The sequence below is a fragment of the Asterias rubens genome, chromosome 4 (assembly GCF_902459465.1).
Source record: "Asterias rubens chromosome 4, eAstRub1.3, whole genome shotgun sequence".
Classification (NCBI taxonomy): domain Eukaryota; kingdom Metazoa; phylum Echinodermata; class Asteroidea; order Forcipulatida; family Asteriidae; genus Asterias; species Asterias rubens.
This window is the reverse complement of record NC_047065.1, coordinates 5,696,462-5,719,439: the sequence shown is the minus strand read 5'-3', so window position 1 is coordinate 5,719,439 and position 22,978 is coordinate 5,696,462. Positions and strand designations below refer to the sequence as shown.

The 22,978-nt window shown below is 40.7% G+C and overlaps 1 protein-coding gene across 1 annotated transcript; it reads right to left on the bottom strand.

The window, feature by feature from the left end:
- Nucleotides 1-962: 962 nt before the first annotated feature.
- Nucleotides 963-21,883, bottom strand: LOC117289347 (G patch domain-containing protein 1-like). Its single transcript, XM_033770433.1, has 16 exons — nucleotides 21,726-21,883; nucleotides 20,460-20,591; nucleotides 19,763-19,848; nucleotides 18,611-18,762; nucleotides 17,816-17,916; nucleotides 16,781-17,004; nucleotides 14,076-14,217; nucleotides 12,961-13,019; nucleotides 11,932-12,088; nucleotides 9,942-10,217; nucleotides 6,276-6,448; nucleotides 5,163-5,290; nucleotides 3,388-3,682; nucleotides 3,098-3,248; nucleotides 2,303-2,667; nucleotides 963-1,325 (listed from the first exon to the last, which is right to left on the bottom strand). Exons 1-16 carry the CDS (start codon nucleotides 21,790-21,792, stop codon nucleotides 1,155-1,157), a joined length of 2,679 nt encoding a protein of 892 aa, XP_033626324.1. The 5' UTR covers nucleotides 21,793-21,883; the 3' UTR covers nucleotides 963-1,154.
- Nucleotides 21,884-22,978: the final 1,095 nt, after the last annotated feature.

Genomic DNA, 22,978 nt, shown 5'->3' with positions numbered 1-22,978 from the left:
TTGATTATTTTTGTACGACCAATACTCTATTTTTAACTGAAACGTTATGTCTGTGAAGTGCAAAGCATGCTACAAAGTTGTGAAAATGTGTTAGAAAACTAATTTCACATTAGTCTGATCTACTGGACCCGGCAATGCTTTTAAAACATGTCGGACTTGATCTGGCGTGACGGGTTCAATTAAATACTCGTATGTTTGTTAGTAGCTGTAGACAAAGGCCCCATATTGTTCAAAACAGGGGTGATAACAAAACAATTCTCCCAAATCTATCAAAGACTTCTCTATACTTAAAACGATTATGTTATGCTAGATATGTTAACAATAATATTTTTAAATCAGAATGGATGCCTAAATTGACCACACATGACTTGTACAGATTTACACGTTGTGCAAGTCTATGCAGTCTATGTTGGACGGTTCAGATTTGTCAAAGACTTTTCTTTCAAAAAATGTTATCTGATATATCTGAAACGTATATATAGAGATCAGCAGATTTTGTCACTCCCTGTTTTTAGGGTTTTGAGTTGTGTGGTCATTTGTACACTGTTACCAACAGACATACATAAAATCACATGTAAACTAACTTCACCAGATAATGTTTAATGTTGTTGGGTCCAGTAGCTCGGACTAATCTCACATGTATTTTATAGGATTTGTGATTGCTAAAAATAGACAGTGTCTCTGATTCAAAGAAGACGATTTTATAAAAAGGTAAAAAAAAAAAAGGTTTTCTCATTAAAGTAAAATTTGTTCAAGATCTGTTGTGATTTACAAGAGTTATTGTCGAGCTTGCTTTGATTCATATAATGTGTTACTGGATGCTTCGGACTCCCGACTTGCTTCTCATTCTCAAGACAAATGAATCAAGCCCGGTTCATACTTCCTGCGAATACGAATGCAAAGCGAATTTGGCGTAACAACTATCATTTCGCAGCGATATTCGCAAGTGAGTTGAGCAGAGCTGAACTGCTGCGAAATTCGTTGCGAATTTTGTGACGGCAACATTCGCAGGAAGTATGAACCGGGCTTCATACTCCCGCCATCTTTGTCAAGTTTCCATAAGCATTGATGTGTGCCGATTCTCATTTTATATCAAACAAGTACCATACTGTTTTGCCTCATAAGATTTGTGGCTGCATTGGTTTAAGTCTTTATCAGCTGGAATCACTGCTGCTTGTGCTGTCTCCGCTTGCATCGTAGTCTTTCTCTAATGCTGGCTGTCTCCTATGACCTTTATGACCTGACTTTGACCTTGATGGTGACCTGTGATGACCTTTGTGCCTCACTTTAGTGTCTTTGGTTTTCTTTTTCTTCTTCGACTTGTGCTGGGTAAAAAGAAGTCAACAAAAAAATACTTTCATGACAAAATTCCTGAGCCTAGTGTCTAAAGAGAATTCAGGAAGCAGTCAAAACCATACTCGATAGCCAATTTTCATCCCAAGTTGTAATTTGTAGACCTTTACCATACTGCCTCAATCTTATTCATGTTCCTCGTATCAAATTATGATAATGAATGCTAACTATCATTTTGAAATTAGGAACCAGACTATTTTGTTCTTCCAGCCTCGGTTTGGTAACATTGATAGCAATGGGAGAAATTCAAGATGGCTGCACCGTGATAACGGTCTATAGACCCCTGTACTGTTGCTTTCAAGGTTTGCTGACTGCATTGCTTAAGTGCTGTAACTGAGTACTGCATTTCCGACAGCAGAGACAATGTTTTCCCACTCTTCTGCAAAGTGGTATTAAACAAACTGTGTTGTCATCAAAGGTCTACATATGGTTTGCACATGACGTCATTGACCATCATTGTTGATGAAATCTGCACGTGTGAAAGGCTATCATGCTTGGCTGAGAGTTTTCTACAGCTGTTACACGCATGCACTTTTCCATTGTTTATCATCAAACATGGCGGTCGATGACACATTGTGCAAATACTCTATTTGACCTATGAACTAGCTAGAGACATTTCATTTTTTGTGTTATATATTTTACCAGACACACAAGGCCTGCAGGCCACTTCAAGGTGTGGGCTACAATTTGTGTTCTTCCAGGGGCCGTTGCCACCTACTCATCACAAAGGGCTGAAACAGGGTTACCCATTTTACAGTCCTTATAAATGTAGGCTAGGGTATCATCAATCAGAAGCCTGGCTGGTAGAAAGCACTGCCTCCCAACTTTATTTAGCAAGTGTCCCGACCGGGATTCGAACCCACATTCTGCTGATCAACACCAGAGCTTGAATCCGGTGCTCTTAACCGCTCGGCCACAACACACTACAGAACCAAACTATCTAACTTACCTTTTTATCTTTGCTTCGTTTGTGTTTGCCCGTACTCTGCCTGTCATGTTTTTTCCTACGCTTTTCTTTATGGTGTGTCTTGGCTTTAACACGCACCCCATTCGTGTCCTTCTTTAAACCTGCTGGTTCCCGGTGACCTCTGACCTCATCACTGACCCATTGTGTCGGGTCGGACGAGGGAGGGGGAAGTTGAGGACCGTAGTACCCGTCTGATTCTGAACCAGAGTTTGCAGTGGAGTGTAAGACTTCAGGCTGTCTTTTCCCGGCAGCATGAAGGGAGCTTGTGGCTGTTGAAATTACATGGGCAAGGTGTTGGTTCGCCGTTGACAATGCAGTGGGTTTTGATGTTGTGCCGTTTGTTTCATCTATGGAAACAACTCAAAGTTAAAATCGATTGGATCTCTCAAGAATAAAAGCAAGCACCTTGTGGAAACGTATTGTCAAATCATTGACATTTCTGCTTGTTCTAGTATATTTTGTGGTGAAGATTAAGCAGGGATCTCTCAAAGGACAGTTCAAAATCCTGGCATTTGTTTTTTAGTCTCTGTCTCTTTCCTACCATTCTGTCAACAATAATATGAGCTCATTATGCCGGAATACCCCATTGGCCAATATATAATATATAGACCTAATGAATTGACGACAACCAACTGCCATCTTAGTGGTAAAATGATCACAACGCACAGATTTGTACGCACCGCACAGGTTTGGCCAATGAACGGCCACTTTTTTACTTCTAAGTGAGGGCGCCCTACTGATATGCAACATGTGTAAAGGTCTATTCCTGTTTCTTACCATTTGACATTTGACCTTGCCGTTCCTTGGCAACCCCTTCCTCTTCATCCTCATCCTCATCGTTACTTTCTTCCTCTTCACTTGAACTTGCAAAGATGGCTTTGAATAAGTCCATTGGAGGTCGGTTTTCACTGTCTGGATCGTCAAGGGGCTAGTAATAAAAATAAAAAGATTCATCACAAACTACTGTAGAAGTAACACTTCCTTGATCATTTATTTATTTAGAAATGTAGTTGGTAGTAATTTTGTTTATAGGTGTTTATATAACACGGTTTGAGCGTTATCCATACCTGAAGAGTGGACAGCGTCTTACTCTGCTCCTCTGAACCTTTCGAGGCCTTTGGGTTGATTGAAACATCTCCACCTTCAGACACTCCCACATTTGCAAGAAGGGAAGATCTCTTATCCCAACGGGACCCCTTCTCGTCCAGGGGATTTTCCCTGTCGAGTGACCCTACTCTTTCCTTGTTCTTGTCAGGGGCTGCTTGGGGTGGAGGTTGTTCTGCACTTGGCGTCGCAACAGTGAGGAAATTGAAGATGGAAAACTTGTCTTTCTTCACCTTAGTTAAACCGACAGTGGTGGAGCTGCAGTGTCAATATACACAAAGCAATATTAACCCAGGACAATTTATTAAACTAAAACACTCTGAACACTCAAGATAAACTTCAGAGAGATTTTGTTTTCTTAGTTCTGATGTGTGAGAAACATTTCACTCATGTTTCAAACATAATTCTAAAACACATTTCAAACATATTTCTAACATCTTTTAATCCCGCTGCTAACGCATAGGATTCGAACTGCCTCGAGCCACTGGTCTTGCTCGATGGTCTAGTGGCAAGACATCTGCTTGAACATACACAGGGCCTGGGTTTGAATCCCACTCAAGTGGTTCACAGAACACAGGAGTAAAGCCCGGTTCATACCTCCTGCGAATGCAAATGTGATTAGAATGTTGACGTCAAACATTCGCAACGAAAAATTCGCAGCAGTTCAACTTTGCTCAACTCACATGTGAATATCGCTACGAAAGGAGGGTTGTGACGTCAAATTCACGTCAAATTCTCTTGGCACTCACAGGAAGTATGAACCGGGCTTTAGGACAATAATACAGTGCTTAATACACACCGGTGTAAGGGCAAAAACAAATTATTTTCTTGAGCCCTGATGCATAACTAACATAATAATAACAATAATAATAATACAACAATTTATATAGCGCATTTCACAATAACCGTATCAATGTGCTTTACATTAGTGCCCTGGTCATAGGGCCAATAACATCCCTTTAAATGTTTCTCAGCTCCCTTGGGAGTATACAACCTGGGCAACAGTTTATATCGCTCCAAAGGCTTTTTCATTCACAATATCAACCTCTACCCTCGCAGGTACCCATTTATACCCCTGGGTGAAGAGAAGCAATTATAGTAAAGTATCTTGCTCAAGGACACAAGTGTCGCGACCGGGATTCGAACCCACACACTGTTGACTTAGCACAAGAACATCTATTAAATATTTCAATCATGCTTTCTTTTGGTGGTTTACACATTACAAATCATGCAAATCAGCTAGAAAAAACTTTGATCAACACAATACGCAGATATCGATGACAAGTCCAGGACAATAAGTTTTAAAGGCAGTGGACACTTTTGGTAATTACTCAAAAATAATTGTTAGCATAAAACCTTTCTTGGTAACAAGTAATGGGGAGAGGTTGATACAGTAGTATAATACATCGTGAGAATTGGCTCCCTCTGACATGTCTGAATTAACGTAGTTTTTGAGAAAGAAGTAGTTTTCCACCAATTTGGTTTCGAGACCTCAGATTTAGAATTTGCATTCTCGAAATCCAAGCATCTGAAAGCACACCACTTCATGGTACAAGGGTGTTTTTTCTTTCATTATTATCTCGCAACTTCAATGACCAATTGAGCTCAAATTTTCACAGGTTTGTTATTTCATGCACATGTTGAGATACAGCAAGTGAGAAGACTGGTCTTTGACAGTTACCAATAGTGTCCATTGTCAAGTATTCATATATTCATCGGGAATGCAAATTAGTCTTACCCTGGGTACGGGTGAGGGATATTGAAGCGTTTACTGAGGAGGCTGTCTGGATGCCACTCCATGGAGTCTCGAGTCAGTTTACCAAACATCTTCATCTCTGCTGCTTTGGCCTGCTCAGATTTATCTCCCTGTGGACGAAGAACAAAGTCCTGACCTTATCACCCAGGCTCAATTCTGATTAAGCAAAAAAAAATTGCTTACTAGAATAAGATTACCAGCCAAACTACCATGTCACTTGTAATATTTGTTCATTTCTACTATAGCAGAGAAATTGTTTTCAAGCAATATTTAATGCATAACCCCTTGAAGACGGAAGGTGGCTATGGCCGCTTATCTATTCCAGAATGCTGTGGACTGTGTTTGTGGTAAGCCGTGAAATTCAGTCTAAGACGAGGGTTTCCTCAAAGTTTGTGAGCTACAGAGATAAAGTTCACTTACGAGGCATCCTTTGTTTCATTATTCCAGACATAAATGCTGATAATACTACAAATTTTATGTTTCGGAACTGATAACTATTTTCTGGCATTTATAATATCATATTGGTCCTTTTGATTGGACAGGCCACAATACACACCCCTTCCTCAGCCTGTACATCCACTTATTGGACAGGCCACAAAACACACCCCTTCCTCAGCCTGTACATCCACTTATTGGACAGACCACAATACACACCCCTTCCTCAGCCTGTTCATCCACTTATTGGACAGACCACAATACACACCCCTTCCTCAGCCTGTACATCCACTTATTGGACAGACCACAATACACACCCCTTCCTCAGCCTGTACATCCACATATTGGACAGACCACAATACACACCCCTTCCTCAGCCTGTACATCCACTTATTGGACAGACCACAATACACACCCCTTCCTCAGCCTGTACATCCACTTATTGGACAGACCACAATACACACCCCTTCCTCAGCCTGTACATCCACTAATTGGACAGACCACAATACACACCCCTTCCTCAGCCTGTACATCCACTTATTGGACAGACCACAATACACACCCCTTCCTCAGCCTGTACATCCACTTATTGGACAGACCACAATACACACCCCTTCCTCAGCCTGTACATCCACTTATTGGACAGACCACAATACACACCCCTTCCTCAGCCTGTACATCCACTTTGTCATCATTGTCGTCGTTCTTGGCGGTGACGAATCTGGTTGCCATGAGACCACTCAGTGGACGATAGAGAGAAGCAGCTCGGTTAAACTCCTCCGTTTCTTTCTGTCGTTCCCACTCCGTCAGACCTTCATCTCCCTTGTCCGAAACTATACAGAATTTGGTTTTAAAAAAAAGTCGGTTTAAAGCCATTATACACTTTCGGTAAACAGTATTGTCCAAGTCCCACACTTGGTGTATCACAACTTATATATAAAATAGCAAACCTGTGAAAATTTAGGCTCAATCGGTCATCGAAGTCGGGAGAAAATAACAAGAAAACCCACTCTTGTTTCCGCGCGTTTCGCCGTATGACATGTGTTTAAAATAAATCTGTAATTCTCGCTATTGCGAATTGATATTGTTTTAATGTTTTCTCAAAAAGTAAAGCATTTCATGGAACAATGTTTCAAGAGAAGTCTTTCACCATTACCTTCTGTAAACCCTGAAAATTATTTGTAAATCTGTGAACTTTTATTTTCTTTTTCTGTACCGAAAGTGTATAATGGCTTTATAATCACAGGAAAATCCGACACAAGGTATAATATATACTAAATTAATTGAATTGAATTGAATTGAATTGAATTGAATTAAATTGAATTGAATTGAATGGTTTATTCGTCAAGTACATAAATGATTTCGGTGAAGGAAATTTCAAACTGAACACTCCTAAAGTTTGACCAAGGGAAACTTTGGGGGACTCCAAGTGATAGAAGACTTACCAATCCATTGTTCTTTGAAATATAAGTATGTTCATGCAGACTACCGTAAACAATGGAAGATTTACCTGGTATATTAGCTGCATCCTAGCATTCAAAAGTCTTCCATTGGCAGCCGACTTTGGCACTTCTGTACTTGTTTTCTTCTGAATATTCCTCGAACAAGGAGGGGGGGGGGGGGTAGAAAGTGTCGTGGCCAAGCGGTTAAGAGCACCGAATTCAAACTCTGGTGTTTCTGATCAGCAGAGTGTGGGTTTGAATCCCCAGCTGTGACACTTGTGTACAATTTACCATTGCTTCGTCCATCGGATGGGGCGTAGAGTCGTTGGTCCCATGTGTTGTGTAACGCATGTAAAAGAACCCAGTGCACTTATCGAAAAGAGAAGGGGTTGTCCCCGGTGTTCCTGTCTGTGGCTGCTGTATGCGCCATAGCACCTTGTAAACCATTATGTTTAGGTTTTAGGTGCTAAATAATTGGGTCTCAGAATTCATCTCTGCAATAACCATAGATCTTTCTTAAAGTTTGTATATACTCAGCACCTTGAGTATCTTGTTTGGTAGATACGTGCGCTACATGTATATGAGACTTCACGTTTACTCAGCGCCTTGTACATGTATGAGTATCTTGTTTGGTAGATACGTGCGCTACATGTATATGAGACTTCACGTTTACTCAGCGCCTTGTACATGTATGAGTATCTTGTTTGGTAGATACGTGCGCTACATGTATATGAGACTTCACGTTTACTCAGCGCCTTGTACATGTATGAGTATCTTGTTTGGTAGATACGTGCGCTACATGTATATGAGACTTCACGTTTACTCAGCGCCTTGTACATGTATGAGTATCTTGTTTGGTAGATACGTGCGCTACATGTATATGAGACTTCACGTTTACTCAGCGCCTTGTACATGTATGAGTATCTTGTTTGGTAGATACGTGCGCTACATGTATATGAGACTTCACGTTTACTCAGCGCCTTGTACATGTATGAGTATCTTGTTTGGTAGATACGTGCGCTACATGTATATGAGACTTCACGTTTACTCAGCGCCTTGTACATGTATGAGTATCTTGTTTGGTAGATACGTGCGCTACATGTATATGAGACTTCACGTTTACTCAGCGCCTTGTACATGTATGAGTATCTTGTTTGGTAGATACGTGCGCTACATGTATATGAGACTTCACGTTTACTCAGCGCCTTGTACATGTATGAGTATCTTGTTTGGTAGATACGTGCGCTACATTAACTATTATTATTAAAACTTTCCTAATGGTACTGTGGTTTGGGGCATCTATGGTGCACTGTAGGGTTTGTTGATTGTCCTTAAACGCAGTGGACACTATTGGTAATTACTCAAAATAATTATTAGCATAAAACCTCACTTGGTGACGAGTAATGGGGGGAGGTTGGTAGTATAAAACATTGTGAGAAACAGCTCCCTCTGAAGTGGAGTGTTTTTTTCTTTCATAGTTATCTCGCAACTCTGACGACCAATCGAGCTCAAATTTTCACAGGTTTGTTATTTTATGCATATGTTGAGATACACCAAGTGAGAAGACTGGTCTTAGACAATTACCAATAGTGTCCAGTGTCTTTAAACTGTTCTGGGAAAGAAAGATTGCAGGTAAATGTCTGTTACAGTGGTTTCTTCTGTAAGCTGATTGATTGTGAAATTAAAGGGACCTAGCTGGTTTTGGGACTCTAGATGAAAGAAACAAAAGAACTGTGTCGCATGCCTTGAACTTCGCTCTTGAAGGGGAAGAGCAATTTTTCCTCTGCCGAGTGTCACTTTTATGGGGAAAGTGTAAATTCAAAAGCGTTTAGAACCCACTGTACAAGGATCAGTGTAACTGGGTTCTTTTTACCAATATTACATACGACCTAGGACCTATGACTTTACACCCCATCCAACAAACAAAGCTATAATGGTCAAGCGTACTGCTTTAAGGACACGAGAGTAACGACTGGGACTCGAACCCACACTCGACTGATTAGAAACACCAGGGCTCGAGTCCGATGCTCTTAAAGGCAGTGGACACTATTGGTAATTACTCAAAATAATTATTACCATGAAACCTTTCTTGATTACGAGTAATGGGGAGAGGTTGACAGTATAAAACATTGTGAGGAACGGCTCCCTCTGAAGTGCTTTAGTGTTTTGATTTTGAGACCTCAGATGTAGAACTTGAGGTCTCGAAATCAAGCATCTGAACACACACAACTTTGTGTGACAAGGGTGTTTTTTCTTTCATTATCATCTCGCAAGTTTAATAACCGATTGAGCTCAAATTTTCACAGGTTTGTTATTTTACGCATAATGATGAGATACACCAACTGTGAAGGCTAGTCTTTGACAATTACCAATAGTGTCCACTGCCTTTAACCTACTCGGCTACAACACGCCACTTGTACTGTATTGTATGTTTTAACAAAGATTCCTTAAATATGTTAAAGGAACACTTTGCCTTGGATCGGTCGAGTTGGTCTTTGAAAAGCGTTTGTAACCGTTTGTTATAAAATGCGTAATGATTAGAAAGATATTTCAAAAGTAGAATATAATGATCCGCACAAGTATTACACGATATTGCGTGGTTTTCCTTTTACCTCGTCGACTAACACAGTTCAAACTTTTGACTCCCATAAATGGCAGACCGTGTTAGTTTGCAATGTAAAAGGAAAGCCACGCAATTTCGAGGCAAATTTGTGTGGATCATTGTATTCTACTTTTAAATTATCTTTCTAACCATATGCATTTTTATAACAAACGGTTTCAAACGCTTTTCAAAGACCAACTCTACCGATCCAAGGATAACGTGTTCCTTTAAACGATTCCGTAGATAATCACTTGAACCCTCACCAGTTTCTCAGACACTCACCTGTTCCATCTCTCTTCTTGGCAAGGAATTTGTCGTACCTCTCTTGTTTTGCTGGGTTACTGGCAAAGGGTTTGAAGGCAGCTCCTACTGCCCAGCTATGTTGGGGGTTACTCGCAGTAGGGACAATAGTGGCAGCAGACGGAGGTGTCTGGCTAAACCCTCTTTGCCGTAAACTGGAAGGTTTACCTTCCTCTTGAGTGGGTACTTGGGTAGGGACGCTACTTTTTAACTTTTGCTGATCTTCAGGCGACAGGAAGTCAAACACAGACGATGGTCCTGTGAAAGAAAGTGTCAACCGTTAAAATGGAGCTACAGAGAAGGCAACTAAACAGGAACAGTTAAAGGCAGTGGACACTATTGGGATTGTCAAACCTAGCCTCCACAGTTGATGTATCTCAACATACGCATATAAAATAACAAACCTGTACAAATTTTAGCCTAATCAGTCATCGAACTTGCGAGATAATAATGAAAGAAAAAAACACCCTTGTCACACAAAGTTGTGTGCGTTTAGATGCTTGACTTCGAGACCTCAAGTTCTAAATCTGAGGTCTCGAAATCAAATTTGTTGAAAATTACTTCTTTCTCGAAAACTATGGCACTTCAGAGGGAGCTGTTTCTCACAATGTTTTATACTGTCCACCTCTCCCCATTACTCGTCACCAAGAAAGGTTTTATGCTAATACTTATTTTGAGTAATTACCAATAGTGTCCACTGCTTTTAACCGGGCAGTCGGGTTGGCTCAATGGTTTCTGTCTCTGCCTTTCCCCCTCTGTGGACCTACAGTAGGTTTGATACCTGCAACCGAAGCCTAGCCTGGGTTTTTCAGATCCTATCTGTTTTTCTCTATTTAGGGGTTGTCCTCCCATGTATAAAACTGAAATTTCGCTATTGTTTTCTTTACAAAAAGTTGGTGCGATGTGTCTGTTGCCGACTACATGTACATGTACTGTATGTACTTTAGATTCAAAACTGATATTTTTGTTTCTTTTGAAACATGTCATTGGGGAGGTTTTTTTTTGTTTTTGTTTTGTTTTATGCAAGTCGCCTGACACACAAGGCCTGAAGGCCACTTCAAGGTGTGGGCTACAATTATTTTTTTCCAGGGCCATTGCCACCTACTCCTAGGGCGGAAACAGGGTTACCCCTTTCACACTCCATACGAATGTAGGCTTGGGTGTCTTCAATTCGAAGCCTGGCCGGTAGAGCAGAAAGCACTACCTCCCCAATTTTATGTAGCAAGTGTCACGACCGGGATCTGAACCCACACCCTGCTGATCAAACACCAGAGCTTGAATCCGGTGCTCTTAACCGCTCGGCCATGACACTGGAGTATGAGAGGTAGGTTATTGAACATCTTTTGTTGGTCCAAACCTGTCCCCTACTGGAGCAGTTTATAAATCCAGACTTTTTCTTCTAGGCATGGTAGCAGCTTCGGGCAGTTGATTCCACTCTCCTTCTAGGGGGAGTTTGTTTTTTCTGGGAGAAGTCCGTAAGGAGCATTCCATCATTCCATAGGTTTTGAGTCGCTCCTCAAACAAAATGGAGTAAATCTAAAACGCCACGACTCAAACTTCCCTCCTTGAGTTTCCAAAGCTATAAAAATAATTTGGGGGGCTCATCATCCTTACTGGCAGCTAAGAGCTGAATTGCGAAGGACGTGGCTACAATGTGTTCGAGAAGCAGGCATGCAAGGGCGCCTTTGGCTGCCAGCCACATCAACCCACTATGACCACGGAGCACAGCCAAGATCGAAAGTGTTTGATTTTACCTTAGGAAGGAAAACCGGACGGTCTGGGAAAACCCTCGTGGCACAGCAGAGAACCAACTCACAACTCAACTCACATATGGCCCCGGCCGGGAATCGAACCGGGGTCACCTTGGTGAGAGGCGGACGCTTTACGCACACGCCAACCATGCCACCCATAAGCTAGAAGAGGATTCTGCAAACTCCATTATAGGAAGTGTATGAAACACATAATTTCTTACCGGGAAGCTCCTCTTCGCCGAGCATCGCGCCCCTCTGCGTTGCACTCAGCTTGAACCGGCTTTGATAGTCTGTAGTCGGCGGTTGGTTCTCCTTGGAGGATGCCTTCATGATGTGGAAGGGACGGAAATCTTTTGGAAGAACAGGAGGAGGGTACACCTTTGAAAGAAGATTAAGATTAAAATTAAAAATATTTATTACCGTGATGAAAAAAAACCACGTGAAATTTGTCTTCCATGTGTATCACATGAATACATACACCCCCAGGCATAACAACAACTTGCGAGATAATAATGAAAGAAAAAACGCCCTTGTCACACCTTGTCTTTCTCGACAATTATGCCACTTCAGAGGGAGCCATTTCTCACAATGTTTTTTTACCATCAAACTCTCCCCATAATACTCGTTACCAAGTATGGTTTTATGCTAATAATTATTTTGAGTAATTACCAATAGTGTCCACTGCCTTAAAGGAGTGAGGGTATGTAAAAAGTACAGTAAAAAAACAAAAAAAAAAACAAGTTATCTTGACAATATACTTTTAAAACGTTTAATTGCACTAGGCCGAAAGGATTCCTTACACCTGTTGGCCTTTATACACGTACATGCCTGAGTGACTTTGGGGGTAATTTGAGGGTTCAAAAGGTGGCTCGAATCACAAAGAATCTTTTTGAACAAAGTCACGCTGTAATCTCCCATAATCTACGAGTTACTTAAAAAAAGAAAGCAGTTGCTTCAATATTTATAGACTATGCGTACAAAATGTTATGAAGACATCAGATATTCCTTAAATATTTTGGCAGACATCTTGATTCCTGGCTTCTCGTTTTCACATCTGTGAATCAAACTGAAGATACCACTACGTAGCCCCTTAAAAGGGATGGGACACTATAGTTTACATAACAAATATTGTATTTTTTTTAAGACCATGGCGATTGCCACGTACGCAAATTCTAAATTTTGACGGAATTTTAGAGGGAAAGGATTCTCAGATTGATTGGTAATGCCGTTGTAGCCATCTGCAAACATACCGTATTTGCACTTCTCCTTTCTCCGGAGGCTTTGAAGTTTTCCAGCACTCCAGGACTTCCTACACGTAAAAAAACAGACACACATATAACAATAAAGTTCGGTGGATACTTAAAATTACCTACTTGTATTCAGTCATTCCTGCATTGCTTCAGGGCCATGTTAACTTAACCGGAGGGGTGTCTGGGTCCCACGCACAGGGTATATTTTTGAATTTGACCATCCTTTTTGGAAATCAATGTGGGTGTGGTGTGGCCGAGTGATCAAATGTACTGGACTCAAGTTGCATAATCATCTGGGTGTGTGTTCAAATCAAAGTGAAGACACTTACTTACTGTACATGTATGTGTATTTATAACATCCCTTACCAATATTCTGCCTTTTCATTGGTTTAGAGCGCGTCACATGATATGTCTTAGTTTTACTAGACGACAGCCGGGTGATAGTGCATCGGTTTGCCGTGCGCTAGTCCGAAGACTATCACACGGCGTGCAGTACCCAGACGTCCGTTGCGTGTACGAGGATGATAACCTAATAGTCTGTAACCATTTCGGATTACATGACACTACATGCAGCACAGTAAAGGTTTTCGCAACCTGTATTCGTGACGTCCGTGGATTGTAGCATTCAGGTCTGTAACTTAATAGTATTTAGAAATGTTTGGGGTGTTATAAAACAAATATTGACTGTTTTTACTTGTGCAATGGTTAAAACTATGACTCCCTCGGAGATCCCCGGAGCGTTCTATTTTCCCGAGGCCCCCTCGGGAAAAATAGAACGCTCAGGGAACGCTTCGGGGATCACCGAGGGAGTCATAGTTATAACCATAGCACTCGAAGCAGTCAATATTTGTATACTACATGTATACTTGCTTCTATTCACTTAGGTGTCAATGGGTACCTGTGAAGGCAGAGATGGTTCTTATGATTGATGTTAATAGCTTGGTGTGCTACATGTTACTCGTCCTAACTCGAGATAACACGAGTCCTAACTCTTTGAGAAATCGACGGCAGTTTAGATGTAATTTCCCCCAATTTTCAGCATATTCTGACATCAAACGTCTGAATTCCGGCTGCAAAGCCCACTCACATGAATCCAGACCTCCCTTTCTTCGTACCTTTTTGCCTGTCAGAGGGCGCTGTCCAGCCATACTTGCTTTTCCCCGGCTCCTCCCCTCCAAGAACGCGGTCGTAGTTGGCCAAATTACCCGAGGAATAAATCTCATCATCAGCTGCTTCGAAAGCTCCGATGCCAAAAGCCTTGTGAAAATAAATGAAAAACTCATAATTTTTTTTTAATTATTATTATTTTGTACAAGCAACTTACATGTATGGTCATTAACATTATGGTCATTAAAGACAGTGGACACTCAGACCAGTCTTCTCACTTGGTGTATCTCAACATCTATGCACAAAAAAACAAACCTGTGAAAATTTGAGCTTGATTGGTCCTCGGAGTTGTAAGGTGAAAAAACACCCTTGTCACATGAAGTTGTGTGCTTTCAGATGCTTGATTTCGAGACCTCAAATTCTAAACTTCAGGTCTCGAAATCAAATTCGTGGAAAATTACTTCTTTCTTGAAAACTATGTCACTTCAGAGGGAGCCGTCAGAGGGAATAGTTTATATTATCAACCTCTCCCCATTAATCGTTACCAAGTGAGGTTTTATGCTAATAATTATTTTAAGTAATTACCAATAGTGTCCACTGCCTTTTAAACACGATAACAAATTACACTGGCATCATACATGTAATGCTTCTGATAGTATTATAACGGAGCACCATGGCTAAAACCAGACTAGCAGAACTAGTCACTTCCACAATGACAAGAGCTAGCAGTGTTTTGGGGTCTCAAAAACAACTTGTTACCCGCTGTTGCATTCTTATTCACCAGCTGCACCCTCTCTTTGGAATGCTCTTCCACTGAACCTTAGAGTGGTAGACACTTTCTGCAGCTTAAAACTTTCTGCAACTTAAAATCTCACTTGTTCAGTCTTGACTTTAAAGACACTGGTTTTAAAGGAACACGTTGCCTTGAATCGGTCGAGTTGGTCTTTGACCGTTTTAACTGTTTGTTATAAAATGCAAATGGGTAGAAAGATGTTGTAAAAGTAAAATACAATGATCCACACAAATTCCTTTTACCTCGTCGACTAACACGGTCGGCCATTTATGGGAGTCAAATTTTTGACTCCCATAAATGGCCGACCGTGTTAGTTCGCACAGTAAAAGGAAAACCAATTTCGAGGCAAATACGTGTGGATCAATGTATTCTACTTTTAAAAAATCTTTCCAACCATATATGCATTTTATAAAAAACGGTTACAAACTCTTTTTATAGACCAACTCGTCCGATCCGAGGCAACGTGTTCCTTTAATTGGCAATTGTCAAAGACCAGTATTCGTACTTGGCGTATCTCAACATATGCACAAAAAACTAAACCTGTGAACATTTTAACTCAATTGGTCATCAAAGTTGCGAGATAATAATGAAAGAAACAAACACCCTTGTCACACAAATTTGTGTGCTTTCAGATGCTTGATTCCGAGAACTCAAAATCTAATTCTGAGGTCTCGAAATCAAATTCAGGGAAAATTACTTCTTTCTCGAAAACTACGTTTTCTCACAATGTTTTATACTATAAACAGCTCCCCATTACTCGTTGCCAAGTAAGGTTTTATGCTAATAATTATTTTGAGTAAATACCAATAGTGTCCACTGTTCATCCTTCTATGCCCAGGAGTGTCTTTCTGTCAGACAAGGCACACTACATGTCCATCAATATTTATATTATTTGTCTACGTATTATCATAGAGCAAGGAACAGAAGGAGTTACAACTCCAGTCTTAATCCCCGAAGCTCAAATTAATCCGATTAGTGCTGCATCCACCTCCAGTGGAAACACTATGGATGTGAACCGCAGCGCCTGTAAAAGGCTGTACACATTTCGACTGCAGCGAGCTCTTTGTACCCCATGTGTGTTACCGCCTTTCGCTGCCGTCGCTGGTATCACGTCGTTTTCCATTCATAATTATTGGAGTGGTAAAGTAGCAACACACAAGTTCAACGCGTGCGCAGTAAACAATGTCACCTACGTTGCATGCGCACAATGCTACATTAGAAACTGTAGACTTTGAGCTTTTGACTGAATTTTGAAGCAAACAAATCGGCCTTTCCTGTAATGAATTATGACATTTGTTAGGTTTTGCTGATCGGGAAAATTATGAAATATGTGGTATTGATTGTTTTATCATGAAAAGAATGTCGGTGGTCTCCGGCCGTTGAAAACGAATTGAGATTGTTTGCAAACGCTTTTCCTAGCGGGGGATATGCATTTGAACGGTAGACACAATTAGACACAAACTGAAAAAGGGGAATTTTTATAAAATGACCTTTTTTTTTTTCCTTTTTTTTTTTACTTTTGTACAATTTCGCGTAGGATATTTTTGGTTGAGAAGATTGAGAGAGCCGTAATTATTCAACTGATTTTGTGTTTGTTTTATAAGAATACTACAAAGAGGTAATTCCTATTGCATTTTTGTTTGCCAAAATCATTGAAATGTCGTTATTCATAGCTAAAATCATCCTTGCCGTATGTTGTTGGTTGAGAAGGACGCTTGAACGCATCGCAATCTGTGTATTTTTCTGTAGCTTAACTGGGTAGCTAGTTCTTTATACTTTGCTCGTTAGTAAATGCGCCCACAGATGTTTCTGCCGATTAGCGCTGGTCGTTATTGCCCGCGGTAACACACATGGAACCTGTGAAGACGACTAGTTGTAACTCCATCTACGTTCCTTACTCTATGGTATTATGTTACCCACCTGTCCTGAGATGCCACGCTTTCCACCGCGACTGTTCACAGGTTCCTCGAACAGCGAAACATGACGCCCCATACCAGCCAGTGTCGGGTCTAAACCCCTGTACCCGATGCCGTGGTGGTCATCTTTGGGCATCATAGCGATCTCATCTACATCAGCAGGAGCAAAGAGGAACCCCTGATAGAAGTTGCTTTCCTCTCCACCACTGCCATCACTTTCTGGTGCTCCTGGATCATAATTGAAAATAGTTTCACAATTCATACCAGTCTTGGTGGTACCCTAATCACGTATTTTTTTCCGATAACCAAGATCATGTCTCTGTTCTTAAGGGGTTCGCCCCGGTGTTCCTGATTTTATTTGCAGCATATTGTGCCACAGAGCCTAGTAAACTATATTACAAATGTTACATGTACATGGTGCTTTAAAGAAATACATGTAGGTGTCATACAGTTTCAAAACATAGCTCCACGTCCTTGCAAAAAAAATACTGAGCCCTTTAATAATAACCGTATAATTTATAACGCGCCTTTTGTCAAAGGATACAAAGCGCGAGGTATTATTACTGCAAGGAGTGGGGCCAATTTTTGAGATATAAGACCTAGTCCCTAAGCACCATGTAATGGTTTACAATGTGCTGTGGCGCAATATGCTGCCAATCCAGCCAGGGACACCAGGGCAAACCCCTACTCTTGTTGATAAGTGCGCTGGGTTCTTTTACATGCGTTTACACAACACATGGGACCAACGGCTTTACGTCCCATCCGATGGACGAAGCAATGATTAAGTGTCTTCAGGACACAAGTGTCACGGCTGGGGATTCGAACCCACACTCTGCTGATCAGCAACAGCAGAGTTTGAATTCGGTGCTGTTAACCGCTCGGCTACGACACTCCCATTGGTTCACATTGCAAGAATTTTTGTACAAGTTTCCTGCTGGTGAGCTACAGTGATTTTAAAAGTTCACTTATGAGGCACTCTAGTTTCCTTAACCACAATTTTATAAATAATATTGATAAACCTATCTGACCCAATACTCACCAATGAGGGCGCTTTTCTTCTTCCTTCTCCTGACCTTTGCCCCTATGCCTTGACCGTGTCTCCATCCCATCTTACGCAAGAGCCTAGCCCCCATGGAATCACTACAGAGAAACACATGAAAATACAAAGAAACACTTCAATGGTTTTTCAAGTTATCCAATTGTACTTAAAGGCAGTGGACACTATTGGTAATTACTCAAAATAATTATTAGCGCAAAACCTTACTTGGGAACGAGTAATGGGGAGCTGTAAATATTATAAAACACTGTGAGAAACGGCTCCTTGTGAAGTAACGTAGACCTCAGAATTAGATTTTGAGGTCTCGAAATCAAGCATCAGAAAGCACACAACTTCGTGTGACAAGAATGTTTTAACTTTCATAGTTATCTGGCAACTTCGATTACCAATTGAGCTAAAATTTTCACAGGTTTGTTATTTTATGCATACGTTAAGATACACCAAGTGAGAAGACTGGTCTTTGACAACTACCAAGTGAGAAGACTGGTCTTTGACAATTACTAATAGTGTCCAGTGTCTTTAAACACTGAATATATAAAACTTGTAACTTCCATCTGGCTATTGTTGTCCTACTATTCAATTTGCTAAAGAATGTGGAGACCCAGTTTAACATAAAAAAAACAGTTTCGGGACCTTTGTTTTAAAGTGTAAAAGTCCCTACAGCTCTGAGTTTGCCAGAACACTTACATCCTATCAATAATTTCCGCAGAAAGTCTTACAAAGAACCCTGCTTTTTGGTTCAGTCTTCCTAAAAACATCTCTTAAAACCCAACTTACTTGCTTGGAACAATCAAATCTTGTAATGGAGATTCCCCGGGTATAACGCTAGGGCCGACAACCTGCGCTGGACGTTTCCGTCGCGTCTCCTCATTGGTGAACTTACCCGTAGTCACAATCTTTCGTGGAGCAATTCCAAAATCACCCAAGTCCTTCAGAACAAAAAAGAAGATAGTATGAGGCATATTCATACCTGGGGCTGATTTCACAAAGATCTAAAGATTGATCGTAACTGCAAATCAATCGTAGTTGCTATTAGTAAAGTGTGATGTCACGATACAAATCACTATGAAGATACTGAGAAATTTTCTGCAATGAATTTTATTGCTTTGTGAAATCGGCCCCAGACTAGTTCCACCTCACTAGTTCTACCAGCCAAGGGCATTTCTCAAACCACGGCTTGGGCTCCGGCTTAGGCTCCGCGTGCTGTGTACGCAGCTCGGCCTTTAACCTGCTTTTTCAGCACGAATTGCTGATTGTATATCAGCACGCGGAGCCTGAGCCGGAGCCTAAGCCGAGGTTTGAGAAAAGCCCCAGGCTCCTGGTGGATGTCTTAATAACAGTGAAAGGAGTAGGCGGGAACATGCCCCTTGTCGCAGATGATGGGTGATTTGCTCACATCATTTAAGTGTCCTCTTCATCTTGCAGTGTCCATCTGGTCTTGTGATGTAGGGCCTTGTCACACGAGGCAACTTTTACAGGCAACTTGGAGGCAACCGACTGCAGTGCTTGCTACTAGACTGCTTTGGTAGCACATGAGTCAATTTTTTAACATCATCTTACGATCCACAAAAGAAACAAGTTAACATTCAAATAGGAATGCCTATTCTTCTTGGAGATTGCCCGGCCCCTAAATTGCCTCCTGTGACATGGCCCTTAGGCTATTATCTCTTTAAAAAAAACAAAAAGACAATAAGGCCTCTTTTCAAGAAGTTCAAGAAGCCAAAAGTAACTTTCCCTGAAAACTGGGTGAATCCAATTATTACCACTTCAACAACTGCATGTAGCTCAAAAAGTTCAACTGATAAAACGACAAGTTTTTCAGACAAGTGGAATTCTAGAACTAGCTCCAAACCTAAGGATTTCAACTGAAAGTGGTATTCGACTTATGAACTTATTTTTTCTGAAATGCATGCAGTCCGTCTACCATACCTCATCATCCATAAAGTCTTCTGCTCTCTGATTAGATGCTCCTGACTTCTGACCCCTGGACGATGTGAAGGTAGATGGTTCCCATCCTAAGTAAGAAAGAGTAAGAAAGCTTTAGCAATGCAATTTGGAATTCATCTTTTAACAGTTGAGTTGTCAACAAAGTGGAAGTGTCGTGGGCGAGCGGTTAAGAGCACCAAATTCAAATTCTGGTGTTTCTGATCAGCAGAGTGTGGGTTCGAATCCCCAGCCGTGACACTTGTGTCCTTTAGCAATACACTAATTAAACCATTGCTTTGTCCTTCGGATGGGACGTAAAGCTGTTAGTCCCATGTGCTGTGTAACACAAGTACATAAAAGAACCCAGTGTACTTATCAAAAAGAGAAGGGGTTCGCCCGATGTTCCTGGCTGTGGCTGCTGTATGGGCTGTAGCACCTCGTAAACCCTTGTAAGGTGCTGAATAACTGGGTCTCATAATTCATCGTGCTGGACTTTCTGAAAGTTTGTATATTGTACTCCGCGCCTTGAGTACCTTGCTTGGTGTATCCGTGTGCTAATGTTTATAAGACTTTTGACATTATATTAATATTATTATTAACCATCGGTTACCGACACAACTCAAATATATTATCACATCTTTAAAGAAGTACACTTTGAGAAGGCTATTTTTGTTTGTCTGATTTCTTTTTGCATTTTTACCTTTCTTGGAACCGACTGAGTTGAAGTAGCCGGCTGAAAAGCCACCTGTGAAAGCGCCATGGAATCTACGACGTCCTTGCTTGTCCGTAACCACCTGATCTTCAAGGAGGACTGGTTTGCGTCGAGCTGCGTCTGAAAAGGGATAATTAGAGTGTCATGGCCGAGTGGTTAAGAGCATCGAAATCAAGTTCTGGTGCTAAGTCACCAGAGTGTGGGTTCGAATCCCGGTCGTGACGCTTGTGTCCTTGAGCAAGATGCTTGTAATAGCTATGTCCACTGCCTTAACAAGTTTAAATATGACCAAATTAAATCTATTTATTATAATAATTAGGGACCTAATACATTATTCGGAAAAGTTTCCATATGGCGCCACCACTTTTTCATTCGATATAAAATAATAGGAACTTATTTACCTGATTGATATTATATCCCTTTTTGTAAAAATGAGTGAAAAAGTGGTGGCGCCATACGGAAAGTTATCCCATTATTCATAAATACCCCCAGACAGTTTCTCTACTCCTATTGGTGGAGAGCGGATGTTTAAACGGTTCTTAAACGTCCGTTTACAACCTTGCAGGGTCGTTTGAAAGGGGTCGTGTGAAAGGCCCGAGCCGAAGGTGAGTGCCTTCATCACACAGCAATTCGACCCTGCCGGCTTTAAACGGCCAGGCAAGAACTTGTTCGCTACCCTTTGGCTTTATTCCCTTATTTATAATTAATCAATAATATTGGTTGCGATAACGCAACCCTCCTGCATTAGCGGGAGGGTTACGTTATCGCAACTGGCCTCAAAGAGATGCCAAGTCCAGAGGCCAGCTATGCGTGAGATTTTTTTGCGTGTGAGCGTGAGACAGAGCCCAAATGCGTGAGTCTCACGCCTAATACGTGAGACTTGGCTTGGTAGGTCTGCCTACAATTTTTACATATTATTTAAAATATTATTAAATATTATTATAAACCGGCATAAATAAAACGATAAATTTTATTAATCTCCAGATAAAGCCCTGACCGCATACACAGTAACATAATAACAGGAAAACTAAAGGGTTTTGCCTTGGATAAGGCTCTGGTTGCTCTAGTCTATGGGTAAGTTAACGCAGTAAATTAAAGCAGTTCATCAACAACCTGCCATTGCTACACACATGGCATGGAGGTAGAATGCTACACATAACACATAAACACAGGACTGAAAATGTAATATCGTAACTGGTCAATGTGATTTAACACGCGAGGAGTAGTTTAGAAGAATTTAAACTTTTGTTTTACCGTCGTCGATCGGCTCAAGCGAAGTACCGTATGTGACCAAATCATCTTCATCAGAGTCATCTGCCATTACTTATAATTGGAATCGTGTAAAATTTAGGTAAAACTATAGATCTGGCAGCAGAGCGAAGACAAATTTGGACTGCTGTCGGTCTACTTGACGTCAGCCGAGCATCTATAAATAGACCAATTGCGAATATTGCCTGATCCCGAATGGAAACTTCGGTAGACTAGCCAAAAAGGAGCGGCCGACGTCGTTTTTTCTTCTTCAAATTAGGAGTCACAATTATATTTCAGAATGAATTATTAAGCACAACAAGTCATATATATGTCGAGGGTACGTGTTCAAACACTCTTAAAATAAATGCAAGGAAAAACTTGGAAGGTGTCGATGCGAGCGCGTAGCGCAAAGCCTTTTCCGGCGTGGGGTCCGGGGGTCCGGGCCCGCTTAAGGGCCCCTAGCTGGATTGTTTTGAACTCTATAGATGCTCTGTGCATGGTGAGAAAGTAATAACGTTCATTTGTACTGTTTCTTTAATAGGCCTACACATATTATTTCCATATTACTGGGGGGGGGGGGGGGGGGTGGCATTACTAATGAAACAAAAAGAAAAAAAGAAAAGAAGGTAGGTGCAGGGCTACAAGCTCATAAAAAGGTAGGTTCAGGGAGGGAGTAGGCCTACAAGCTCATAATAATTATTAGACAAATTCACTTGAGATTTTAAAGTAATTTGATGCTGAAAACAACGCTTTTAATTACATTATTTGGGTATACAAATTTAAACAAAGTACAAAAAAAAAGAAATGTATTACGGTATACACTATGAAGTTTTCGTATTTTTAAGGAATTATTTTCACATTATTATGTGTGTTTTTTTAATCTTTTTTTTTTACACGAACAATGTCTTTACTATTATTTTTATTTTTATTATTATTTATTCGGCAGTTCACATAAAAATTAAAAATTACAAACATTTTATACGAAAAGGAGAAAACTCTTAAAAACATTAAAAATATATAAATATATACATCTGGATTGGAAAATAGGACAAAGGGGGATTTATCAAGATATAAGACGGGCAGGCAGTAAAAGAGAAAACAAAGAACCACACGACTGAGGGCAACAGAAAAACATCAACAATCCAGGTTTGCCAGGACTGACACCAAAACAAACAAACAAACAAACAAACAAACAAACAAACAAACAAACAAACAAACAAACAAACAAACAAACAAACAAACAAACAAACAAACAA

Coding starts and splice junctions, on each gene's coding strand:
- LOC117289347 (XM_033770433.1), bottom strand. CDS start 21,792: ATGGCAGATGACTCTGATGAAGATGATTTGGTCACATACGGTACTTCG. Junction 6,449..9,941: donor CAAGAAGAGAGATGGAACAG/GTGAGTGTCTGA, acceptor AATTCTGTATAG/TTTCGGACAAGGGAGATGAA. Junction 2,668..3,097: donor GCAAGGTCAAATGTCAAATG/GTAAGAAACAGG, acceptor TTGTTTCCATAG/ATGAAACAAACGGCACAACA.